Source organism: Rattus norvegicus, chromosome 18 (assembly GCF_036323735.1).
Source record: "Rattus norvegicus strain BN/NHsdMcwi chromosome 18, GRCr8, whole genome shotgun sequence".
NCBI classification, from domain to species: Eukaryota; Metazoa; Chordata; class Mammalia; order Rodentia; family Muridae; genus Rattus; species Rattus norvegicus.
The window spans coordinates 76,572,625-76,585,520 of record NC_086036.1 but is presented as its reverse complement, the minus strand read 5'-3'; the positions used below and the strand labels follow the sequence as shown (position 1 = coordinate 76,585,520).

At 41.6% G+C, this 12,896-nt stretch overlaps 1 protein-coding gene across 7 annotated transcripts in view; it reads left to right on the top strand.

The window, feature by feature from the left end:
* Atp9b (ATPase phospholipid transporting 9B (putative)) overlaps nucleotides 1–12,896 on the top strand; it is a 192,111-nt gene that overhangs the window by 58,411 nt on the left and 120,804 nt on the right. For all 7 annotated transcript variants that reach the window (NM_001106130.1, XM_006254983.4, XM_017600875.3 and 4 more), the window contains 2 exons: nucleotides 84–135; nucleotides 11,072–11,166. In NM_001106130.1, coding sequence (NP_001099600.1) covers nucleotides 84–135; nucleotides 11,072–11,166 — 147 coding nt within the window. The remainder of the gene's footprint in view (nucleotides 1–83; nucleotides 136–11,071; nucleotides 11,167–12,896) is intronic.

Genomic DNA, 12,896 nt, shown 5'->3' with positions numbered 1-12,896 from the left:
AATTGTCTTTGTTAATTATTTCTACTATTTAATGGGATTATGGCAATCTTTATCTTTAATTAGCATATTACTTCTTTTTGCAGAACCAAAGAATTCCATCAGATATGGTATTTCTTAGAACTTCAGAGAAAGCAGGTAATTTTAATTGATTCTTTAGTAGATTTTTTTAGTGTATTGTTTATTTGGTTGGTTGGCTTGTTTTTGTTTTGGACAGGGCATTTCTGTTTAACTGTGTCTGACTTGGAGACAAGCTGGCCTTGAACTCACAGAGGTATGCTTGCCTCTGCTTTCCATGTGCTAGGATAAAAGACAGAGACCACCCTGCTTAGCTTGTTTTTTGTTTTTTGTTTTTTGTTTTTTGTTTTTTCCGTTTTAGGTGAAAGCAAGTTCTCTGCCTACAATTTTTCTTAATATTTTAAAATTGTTTCTAAATGACATTTAACTACTGATATTTTAAAAGATGTCTTAGTATTTATAACTACTTGAAAAGTTATGAGTGAAATTTCATTCATAAAAATTTTGAGACCCTAATTATTTCAATAAGTGTTACTTAACATCTGATTGCTATTTTACATTTCCAGTTTTATTTATTTAGCAAAGTTATTTTCCACTGGTTTTATACACAGAAATATATCAAGGAGTGCATATAGCTCGTTTCTGAATTACTATTTTGATTTGTAAAACTAGCTGTTGTTATTTTCTTTTCTTTTTTTTTCTTTTTTCTATTTTTCGGAGCTGGGGACCGAACCCAGGGCCTCGCGTTTGCTAGGCAAGCGCTCTACCACTGAGCTAAATCCCCAACCCTTATTTTCTTTTCTATCCTTAGCATATATCTTACTTGTAAAGAATGGGGTTGGATTTGGAGTTGATTTGTTAATTTGTCTACGAGTGAGCAGCGTATTTTAAAAATAAGACTTTGATTATGTGTACACGTCTGTGTGTTTGTGCATGTGAGTACAGTGCCTGTGTGCGAGCACAGTGCCTGTGTGCGAGCACAGTGCCTGTGGAGGCTGCAGCTAAAGACAGCCGTGGGCCGTCCCGTGTGGATGCCAGGACTGGAACTCAGATCCTCTCTCCTAGAGCAGGGGCATACTCTTGGCTCTTGACCAGTCTTTCCATCCCGAGGCAGCACACTCTTATGCTAAAGAGCTACTTTCTCTCCAGCACTACAGAGTACTGTGGTTGCTTACCTTGCTGGGTCATTGCCCTCAGGAAAAAATTTATCCATGGTAACCAAAAGACTTGTAAGTTGTTATTTATTTTGTTTTGTTTAGTGTGAGTTTCTGTTTTACTTTATCATTTTCTTTATTACTATTCTTTTATCTTATTTTACAGTCCAGTCGTTATCCCTCTCCCAGTCAGCCCTCCAACAGTTACTCATCCCATCCCCACACCCATCTCCAAGATGTTCCCACCCTCTACCCCCACCTCACCAGACCTCCCCACTCCTTGAGGCCTCAAGTCTCTTGCGGGTTAGGCCATCTTCTCCCTGTGAGGCCAGACTGGGCAGTCCTCTGCTGTATATGTGTCAGGGGCTTTGCACCAGTAGGTGCGTGCTGCCTGGTCGATAGCTCAGTGCCTGAGAGATCTCAGGGGTCCTGGTCAGCTGAGACTGCTGGTCTTCCTATGGGGTCACTCTCCTCCTCTCCTTCTTACCTTTCCCTAATTCAACTACAGGGGTCCCCAACTTGACTCCATTGGTCGGGTGTAAGTATCTGTTCTGTTCTTTAGCTGTTGCAGAGATTGGTAGGTGTCAAGTGCTCAAATGACGTTTTCCCTTTACTGTGTTTGGAGACCCCAGCAGTTATCTACTCCCAGTTACTTAACACTAGACGGTGGAGTACTTAGGTTTATCAAGAGAACTTTCCTTTTTAAAACGTTTCTACTTCTGTTTTGCAAGTACCATTTGGCAATATTAGGATAGTTTCCCAAGCATTTCTATCAAACATGTGTCATGTGGCCTCCTGTGTAGCAGTCCAGTGTGGGCTTTGTTCCTGACGTGACACCTTTCCAGTGGCAGCGCTGTGCAGGGCGGGAGTCCTGGAGCGGCTGAGGTGCTGAGGTGAGGGCGTGTATGGAGCTTCCAGCTTCACGTTCTCTTCATTCTGCTTGGCTTCTTTTCCCGTGGTCTAACCTGATCTTTACCTCTCTAGTCATAAAAGCCGTTGGAATTCCATAATGCCTTTGGGTTTTCTGTGAGACCTTTATTTTGATATCAGAGTAGTACTGGCCTTAGCATCCACTAGGGATTATTCTGTCCCATCCTATTTTTTGGAAGAATCTTTGAAGAGTTTTTTCTTTAAATGTTTGGTTCAGTTCATCTGTGAAGTGATTTGGGTCTAGCCTTTGAAGGTCTTTGTTTTGTTTTTTAATTTCTAATCCCTTGCTAAAGTTCTACTCTGATTGTCGTTTTCTTGAATCCATTTTTATGGTGTGTGTGTGTTATGTTTTTTTAACAACTTGTCTGATTTGTGGTATGCTATACTTATTCCCTCAGGATCTTTTCTAAGAGTTTTGTAACAATAGTAGCCATGTCCCATCCTTCCTCCTTCTTTTTCCTTTGTTACTCTGTAAAAGGTTGTCAATGTCATTGATCTGTTGAAAGAACTAACTTTGAGTTTTGATGATTTTTTCAATTGTTTGCCTGTCTTTATTTCATTTATTGGCATCTATCATTGTTTTTGGTTAAGGTTCATTCTGTGCCTGTGGCTTCCTAAGGAAGAAAGTTAGATTGCTGGTTTGGATGTGTTTAATGTGTGTGTTTACAGTCATAAATTTTCATAAAATTTTCACACGGTCATAAATTGCTCTCTTGTGGGTTGTGCTCGTGAGGACACAGTGCTGAGGTTTATGTCTGTACCTCCTACAGTATTCTCTCCAGTCCTTTGTCATTTCACCATTGAAATTACATCTCTGTTTTGTGATTCCTATGTTGCTTCATTCCACATTTGTGAATTTCCCAGGTTTGCTTTTGTCATGATTTCTAGGTGATTGTGCTGTGGTCTCAGTCTGACTCCGCCAACTCTAGGTCACACCTTGGCATAGTGTCTGCGAGCACTTCATGTGCTGTGCGCAGCTGCAGTCTTCCCTGCTCCTCTGCAGTTGGTCAGCTCTCGTCAGTTTGCAGCGTTGGCCCTCTAACTGTGCTGCTCAGATGAAGGCGAAGCTCGTAGCTGTTTGCAAGTGTACCCCTGTGTTGTGACTGTCACCCTCCTCACATGCTCTTTGTCCTGCTGTCATACTTGCATGGCCCTCGGGTCCTTCTGCATTTCCTTTGCCCGTTGGAGAGCTGTGCAGCAGAGACCCGTAGTTGCTGTTCTGCGACCTAATCGGCCTGTCAGAGCTTTGCTTGATGCTTTCATGGCTCCTGTCTCCACCTTCTGTCCATTCACTTCCCGTCAGAGACTCAATCCCCGTAATTACTGAGGAGGACACAGAAGCCCTCACTCAGCCAGTTTCATCCATGTTTTTCTTTTGTTGAGACCCAGTTTCTTCTTTACCTTGGACCCTGTCTTCCAAGAGGACCTCCCTCACAGGTTGATTGCTCTGCATTCTCCAGCTCCATTTCTTTTTTGCTCTATTCTTTTTTTTTTTTTTTTTTTTTGCTCTATTCGTTTTTTGTGCCTCTAGGCCTACTCTGACCTTTACTTGTACCCCACTTCCACCGCAGCCCTCCTCTGGGAGCCACTATAGTCAGTTGCTCTCCCATTTGTCTTGAGGGGAAGCCTTGTACTTTTCTACTGCTGTGATAAAGCACCATGGCCAAGGCAGCTTTTAGCAGGAAGAGTTTATTTGGGTTCATACTTTTCCAGGGCAAGTAGTGTCCCATGGTAGGAGGCATGGCAGCAAACGGAGGGTATGGTGGCCGGAGCAGAAGCTGAGGACTTATATCTTGAACAAATTGGGAAGCAAAGAGAGAAAAGGGGCTAAATGAGAAGAGCCTTTGAAACCTCAAAGCCTACCTCTAGTGACAAATGTCCACCAGTAAGGGCAGACTTCCAAAACATCAGTATGAAGTGGGAACCAGTGTCTAAATGCATGAGCAGCCTACAGGGTTCCCTGAGGGCCTAAGGGATAACATGAAGGCTGCCTTCGTGGCCTCCTGCATGAGTTTTTCACAAGGCTCTGTTGCAGATGTGCCTACTATGTGCTCTGTATTTTTGTAGGGGGTGAGGGGAGATGATGTGCACATATGTCTTTAATAATCATTGTCTACTGGTAGGAATGCCACGGCTGATAACTTAAAGAATATAATGAAATAGAATTTGGTTAATCTCTGCATTTTGTTAGAGCCTTTAATCCATTTCTATATAGTATAATTATTGAAAAGGTAATATACATCTGTCACTTATAACTAGTATTTTTATTGTCAGTATAGAGAAACAGGGTTTCAAAGGTTTGTTTGTTCCACCATTCCTGTTTGAGAGGTCCAAAAACCTTGGGGATAAAATTTCAATTCCCCTGGAAGCATACTGGGGAATTATGGGGAAGCCCTGACAATGAGCCTTTAGTGCCCTGACTTAGGGGGGCTAAGTCTAGAGCTGAGTCAGCTCTTGGGGCACCTATTGGAGGAGATAAACAAAGCCGTATCAAACTAACATAGCAACCAATAAGAATTATGCTTATGTCATCGCTTTGCCCCTTACCACTCATATTAGGTTTTACCTAACCCGTCTGGAAAATTCCCTTAGCCCTCCATGAAACAGATACAGGCCCCTCAAGTCATTGCCATTTTGATGAATGGTTGACCCCTGCATGTCCTAATTTCTGCAGTTACCTTTGTCTTTGCATACTATTTGAGTCTGGGGTCTTCTTCAGCGACTCTTGGACCCTAACAGTATTGACTTTACCTGCTAGGCTCTATGGCTAGTAGCATATTCAGTGTAATTTGTCAGTGTGGTCGTCTGAATGAAAATTGCCCCACCCGGACCCCCACAGGCTTGTGTGTCTGGATGTTTGGATGCTTGTTCTGCAGTTGACAGAATGTTATGTTTGGGAGACATTGCCTTGTTGAAAGAGATATGTCATTGGGAGTGGGCGTTTGAACTTTGAAAGCCCATGCCTCCTGTCCCTGGTGACCCACACCTTTAATCCCAGTACTGTGGAGGCAGAGGCAGGCAGATCTTTGAGAGGTTGAGGGCTGTATCATCTACAGAACTAGTTACAAGACGGTCATGGCTACACAAAGAAACCCTGTCATTACAAAAACAAAAACAAAAATGAAAAACAACCCAAATAGACAAACAAAAAGCTTATGCCACTCCAGTTAACACCCCTCCCCCCAGCCTTACCCCACCCCACCCCACCCCCCACCCCGACCCCTGACCCCCAGGACATTTCCTGGCTAATATCTCAACATGTAAGTCCTCAGCTATTTCTCCAGCACCATGCTTCCCTGACTGCTGGCACATTTCCTGCCATGATGGTCATGGTCTCACCCTCTCAAACTGTAGGCCAGCTTCGAATTAGCACTTGGTTTATAAGATGCTTTGGCATGGTGTTTTGTCATGGCAGTAGAAAAGTATCTAAGACAGTAAACAAAATATTTGCATTTGAAAGGTACTTTTACACATTATACATTATATTATTAAAGGTTTTTTTGTTTGTTTTTTTTTTGTTTTTTTTTGAGGAGGAATCTAAGGGCTGGAGACTGAGAACACCATTTTTAAAAAATTATGCAGTTCCTAATTATTTCCTCATCTTTCACTGCACCTTTGCATGGCCTTGGGACTAAACAGAGGATGAGTGGAGCATTAGCAGATGAGATATTTTGTGTTTACCTCAGATAGGGAGCAGCCCAATTGATGATTCCTTCTCCAGTCTTGCCCTGTGTCCCATGATGCTGTGAAGGTTGCTGTCTGTGGACAAGTGATACTCAGTATTTGGATGGTCATGAATTCACTTGAGAAACTTAATTTCTTTGCTTTAGAAAAAATACACAGTATATATGGTTACTAAATTTGTATTATTTATATAAATAATTTTCTCTGTCTATATATATTTGTATATATAGCATGAGTACTAGTGAATTTGACTTTAGGATCTCTGTGTAGTTGTAGTCTGACTTAACCTATTATGGTCTTTTTACAGACTTCTGTTTGTGAAATTCAAATGAAGAAGTCAGATTGCTTTCTACTGTGCCTTTCTTTTACAAAATGACTAAATAACTTCCAAATTTGATAAAATTTGTGTCATAGTTCCTTCCTTGTGAATTCTCAGTTGCAGAAACTCTGGGGTGATTTACTGCTCTGTGAACTGTAAGTGACGCCAGAATTGAAAGAGAGCAGTTGCGCGCACTTCCAGCTCCTCTTGTTCTAAGCTTACGGCTGCACCTTACCTCCAGATGACCGGCTTCCGATTCAGAGTTACTCCTTCTCTTTGCTTTCCACTATCCCAACTCTTGATTGCAGGTCTTCATTTTGAGATTGTCACTGGGTTTCTGTATACTCACAGGTTTTCTCCAATTATAGCATTCTTGACTATCACTTCTTCCTCTGGATTAGATCTTATTCATACAATTGTATGTCATACTGTCTTGTAGCTCATCTCCCTGGGGTACAGAGGGACATTTTACATGAAGGTCAGCAAAACTTTTTATGTCTTAGTAATTTATTCATGGTTCACTATTGTCTAGTTATTTTCAGAAAATAAGTATTCTGCTTTTTTTGTTTTATTTACTGAGTTTGTTGCATTTCAATTTTAGTTAAGAAATCTCTGTGGCATATTTTTTTTTTATCATAAAATTCTAAACTTTTGTCAGTGTAGGAGTCCTAAGTATAACACCTGGTCTAGACCTACACAACAGCATCTGGGTGCTTGTCAGTACAGCATGGAAGTCAGTGCATGGCGGCATATGGACTAAGTAGTAATGAGAGCATTCCAGTGAGCCACGGCTGGATTGCTTAGAATGTAAATGACGCTGCTGATGGATCTGGTGACGGATGACTTAAATTCCAATTAATCAATTGCTCCATCAGTTTCTTAATTCAGATCAAATATCTCCTGAGTGCACACAGCTCTTTTAGTGGTATTAGCAGAAATGAATGCTTTAGAACCAATTTTCATCAATCTCTTATAAATGCCAATATCCTTTTCACTTGTATCTAAGTGATAACATTATAGCCTGAGTGTTTGGAACATAGTACAGTACCTCACTGTTCTTTACAGTGGGGTGAGGAGAGATCAGCGACACTGTTCTCACCCACATTATCTCTGTAGAAAGATTTATCTCGCCATCAGTTTAAAATTTTCATGCAGTCATTAAGTCATATAAATGATTTAAAAATCAAGTTTAATGACCGAAGATCTGATATTATAACTTCACAGTCAATGGCCGTTTCTCTTTTCTAGGACAGACACTGTAGCTCATCTCTCTCAGAGCTATTGGATATGGGAGCTGTTGCAGGTTGCCTGCTGGTGCTACAGGGTGACTTGTTATGCTGTGACAGCCTCAGCTTCCTCAGAGTCCCCTCACTTTATCATCCCGTGATATGGCTCTCAATGTGTCACATACACTAGCTGATCTTAATTCGATGTCATTAAATCTGTCCTTTCCTGTCAACTCTTGTCAATTATACAAAATAAAATCAAGTATTCATAAGAAGTCTGTAATAGGATATAAGCAGACCAGTTTAATAATTCATTTTTACTGAGGTTTAACTAGTATCAGTTATAGCTAGTGCTTTCTGTTTTTTAAAAAAAAATTACCTTCTTGGTGTTGGTAAGACAAGCTGCCCTGGGTACACTTAAGCGTTTGCTGTAGCCCTTTTCTCTAGCACACGAGTGACTGGAAGCTAGTAATCCTCACCCACCTTAGTCTGCACTCATCTAACAGGACACATCCTTTCTCCTCAGAGGTCTTAGATTGCAGTGGGATTGTGCTTATAATGGTCAGTGTGCTGGTTTCACTTTCACGTTAGAAGTAGAAGACATTTTAGAGCATCTCACCTGCTCTCATTTGCAGAAACTAGAATCTAGTACATTGAGTTTCGCTTACTCTTTCATCAGAATATATACTCACATTGAAGACAGGAAAAATTCAACCTTGAGTAAACGTTTGACTTTAGAGTCACCTGATGCACATTTTTTCTTTTATTTTTCTTTAGTTTTTCTTATCAGCACGTGAAGAATGTCTTCCTTTACATAATCCTTTTGACAGTGGACAGCAGTTTGTTTACTCGATTATGCATGCATATAATTTTTCAAAGTGCATTTACTCTGGGGACGGTCCCTTAATTTAACATCCTAAACTGATAAAGCACTCGGTTATTAAAAAAACCCTTACAGCTGTTGATATACAGCTGTGCGTCAGAGTAGTTTGACAGCGATAATGCCCATGCTAAGATAATTAAAGGGATTAAAGAAAAGTAATGATGTGACTTTGGATAAGAGCAGGGCAAAGTTCATACCTAATAGGGGTATTGTGGGAAATCCTAGAGAGCCTGGAAGCATTTAAAGGTGGCAACAACCCAGCCAGAAACTCCTAAGAAAGTTCCTGGGTCAGGCGCACCCTGTGGTGAGAAGCTGTGTTTTTGCTAGGTTCTTAGGAGTCACAAGAAGGGATTGGGACACACTCCAAAGTATTTCCCAGAAACAAACAGCCCTTCCCAAGGCCCAAATCAAATGTAGACTACTTTGAGATCTTATACCAACAATGGTGACATTCTGCTGAAACCTATAGTGCTTAGCTCCTCCCCCTCTTCCCACACTCAAGCTTCTTGTCTTGAAACATTGTAAGTAATGTACAAACCACCCTTTCTTAGGGAGATACTCCAAGGTCAGTTGAGTGAGTCCTAAGCGCAGAAGTCTCTATTTGGATTTTACTGCAAGTGAGCAGGGAAGGTAGACCTCACTGTAACCTGCTGCCGCAGCACTGGGTGTTGGCTGAGTGAGTGGCTGCAGCCTTCATGCAGAGCAGAAGCTATCCTTGGTGCCTCTGGACTGAAGGCTGGCAGGCTGGCAGGGTAAGATGGGCCGGGATCTGGTGAGTGAGGTCAGCAGAGCAGAGACCCAGGCCTTCCGGCAGGTAGTTTACAAGAGAGGGGGTGGAAGGACCCTGGAAATAGTACTGACTTTGTGAGCATGCGGGCATCTGGGAGGGGCAGGTGTCAGTGGTACTCCTTAAGGAAAGAGGGAAGGGCAGCTGTGGGGATGAGGGGGATGGAGAGTTTCTATGGGACTTGGGAGTTGTTTGCAAGGTGTTTGTCATTCTATAATTAATTCATAGAGTATAACAAGGATTGTGGGTTTTGTAACTATTTTATAATTAAAGTCTAAAAGTAACTTAAAAGAATTCTCTGTGATTTAGCTGTAACTTTGATGATTATTTGTTTTCACTTTATTTTGCTTTCTGTGGTGTTGGGGATTGAATGAAAGGTGGGAAGGCCTTTGCATGTACTTGGCAACTGCAGTGCCATAGGCTACATCGCTGTCTTTGAATTTGTTATGCTTTTCATGATTAATGTACTTCTCCTTTTATTGTTTAAGAATTGCTTTACTACAGGCTGTTGTTGTTTGTATTTACATTATGGAAAGAATGCACAATTTCCAAATGAACAGTATAAGGTCTGAGCGGGAAGGTTCTAGTTCCTTTGTCTGTTCTCTTCTTCCTTGTATAGCTGCATCTTATGCATCTGTGCTTGTACATGTGCGTAACAGTGCATAAGCATGGATCTAGGTGTGCTTGTACACAGAGCACAGAAACTCATGTATGAACACATAGGTATTTATGGATGCACAGGACTGCATTGCATACATATAAAAAATACATGCACACAGAAACAGGTATAAAAGTTTGCAGATGTGCATATTTGTGGTTCTATAACCTCACAGACATGTGAACTCCTTTTTCCTCTCCCTTCTTTTCGTCCCTGCTCCTCATGTGTTTATCAACCCCCTTTGAAGCAAGCAGTTGCTGCTGCAAGAGCCCCGCACTCTGAAAACGCTGATTGCAAACGCATGGCCCCTCTTATTCTTAAACAGACTCTCTCCATCTGCCACCTCAGTATGGCCACCTGCAGCCCAGAGTGTCCTCACACGCTCTATGTAGTGGACGAAGTCCTGAATTCCAGATCTCTTGCCTCTGCCTCTCAACTGCTGACATTGCAAGTGCATGCCACCATGCCTCAGACATCAGTTTCTCTCTCTCTTTTCATCTCCCTCTCCTCCCTCCCTCAGTGTGTTTGTACCCCACTTTCTCCATTTGACAATATCTCCTAGGGATCTTTTCATAATGCTGAGGTCTTTGCTCTTTTGTCCTTTTAAAATTGCCACCTCTGCTATTTTATTTAGCTATCTCTCCAGTCCCCGCACAACCCTCTGTCATCACAAACTGCAGCGATGAGTAGTTCTGTGTGTGTCATTTGGTTCATGTGTTTGCTGTTATCTCTAGGATCAATTCTCAGAAGAGGGATGATGAGTATGGTTTGGGGTAATTAGATTGCTGTGATTCAGATTTTTCCCCTTCTGAAATTTGATGGGTTTGTTATTATGCAGTAGCACTTACCTGGATATTAGCATTTTAGCTGTGCTTGTATCACTGAACATTTTATGGTGGTCAATTAACATTTTATTAGCAAGGTAATGTCAGATTCAGAGATATTTTTGTATGTATCTTATTATCTTATCATCAAAACATAGATTAAAAGTAGAAATGACCTAGATAGCTTTGAGTAGTTGATATTAAACATTAATAGGCATGGGCTGGCGTTGTAGCTTAGTGATAGGGCACTGGTCTAGCATGCTCAAGGGCCTGGTTTTGAGCCATAGCATCATGTAACACACACAGAGATGCTGTCACCACCATTACAACTGCAACAAAAGCAAGGGCACCAAACAAGACATAAGCGATTAAAAAATAGATTAGTGACTATCTTTTTACAGATTTATTCTCTGAGCCAAATGACGTCATCTAAAACCAAGGCTTTTTAAAGCTGTTTGTTCTTGGCACTGTTTAGATGAATCATTTTCCAGGTCCCAATGTGCCTAAATCTGCTTTGAAAATACTTATGACTCAGGAGAAACTTCCTTCAGTGCAGTTACAGATGGTCACATTTTCTCCTCTACCTCCAAGGTTCATGTTTTATTCGAACGGACCAGCTAGATGGTGAGACCGACTGGAAGCTGAAGGTGGCGGTGAGCTGCACACAACGGCTGCCAGCCCTAGGGGTGAGCACCACTGGGACACTGTACTCCTTGTTTTTTAGCAGTAGTACCGGGGTGGTGAGGAAGTTTCCATTGATATTAGTGGACGAATTTGAACACATTAAGCCTGTGATCTGTCAGTTTCTTACTCCTCGAGGCCATTAAAATGAAGTGGTTTCTGGTGCACAGCCTATTTTAGGTAGTTTGAAATGTTCCTACTGATCTGACACTTAGGCTGTCTATATTTTTATCTGTCTTAAAATCTCTCAGTTGAGTAATCTGTAAAGTTGGGACAGACAAGAGAGTCTGTTGCTGGGAATTGTTGTTCACTTGGTAGCAGGTTAAAGTATTCTGGGAGAATAGAGCTCAGACCTTGACTGAGCCTAGTCCTTGAGCTAAGTCTTTTGCCCGCAGCTCTACCTTCTGAGGACAGGGACATCGAGTAAGAGGAAGTGGGTGCTGCTGTGTTTCTTATGCTGAGGGGAGGGGGAGAGAGTGAGACCACAGCTTCACAATTGTTGAGCGGGTCCCCTTGCACTGTCCAGGACGCTGCAGGGAGAAACTAGAGACCACAGGGGTGTAGGTGTTTGTGGATTGCGTAACTTCTAAAGCAGCTTCCATAGAGGTCAAGAATCTCTTTTGCTAGTACACCTGATTTTTCCCTTCCTCCCTTCTCTTCCCAACGTCCTTCTTACTTAAAAAATAAAGCCCTACAGTTATAATAGTTGTTGTCTATGTGTTGTTTATATTTTTGTTTTTATTTATGTATAGCACCAACCTGAACACAGGCAGCTTTGTCTCCTTCCATGGTTTGCTCTCCTTCTGTGGACAGAAGGATTGAAATTGTCGTGAGAAGAAAGGCTTCTTGGGGAAGAATAGCTGCTTACTACATAGCTTAGAATCTTCACAGTACACCATATCTTTGGTGGCAGGTGCTTTCTTCTCTGTGTGTTGGACTGTGGAAGTTAAATGGCTGAGACTTGGACAAATTTTGCTTTCTTGGGTATTTTGGTGTTGCCTGTATTTAAGGTAATTTCTAAACTGGGATTTGTTCCTTTTATATTTCCTTTATATCTTTGCCAGAACCAGTTGGACCTTAGCCAGGCTTTCTTATTCCTTCCTATATGATAGATTGTCCCATAGTCACTGGCGTGCTCTCCTCCTCCATGATTTTTACCCCAGCATGTTAAAACTGGAAAACACATTTTTACCTCTGGTGCCAGAAAAATGAGCCTGGCCCATGTGAGGTGCACGCAACTCCCATGTGAGGCACACTCGGCTCCTGGCCTTGAGTTGGAGCCGCCCTTTGCAGTTAATTCGCCAGCCGCTTCTGCTGGTCTGGCGCAGTGGGGAGAAGGGAAACTTTACATTTTTAACTTAGTTGTAAAATGTAAACATTGAGAGAAGGCAGGTAAATAATGTCTTCCTCCCTTAAACAAAGCCTTAGATAGAATTATGGGGTAATATAATCTTAATGATTTTGTATTTACATCTTAAGCCATCAGAACGTTCTGGCCAGACATATAAAATTAGACATATAGAATCAGTGGGAATTTTCTTTTAGAAGATCTATCATGAGATGCAGAAGAAAAGATGTTGACTGGGTAGAGAATATGGATAGTTCATTGTTTGAATCTTGATTATATAACGACTAGACTTCCATCCTTTGTGTACTAGACGTCTATATTTCTTACTTAGTCATCTGGTCTTCCTCACCTTTGCCATTTCTTGTTGGTATGTGTGTCATTGAAAGC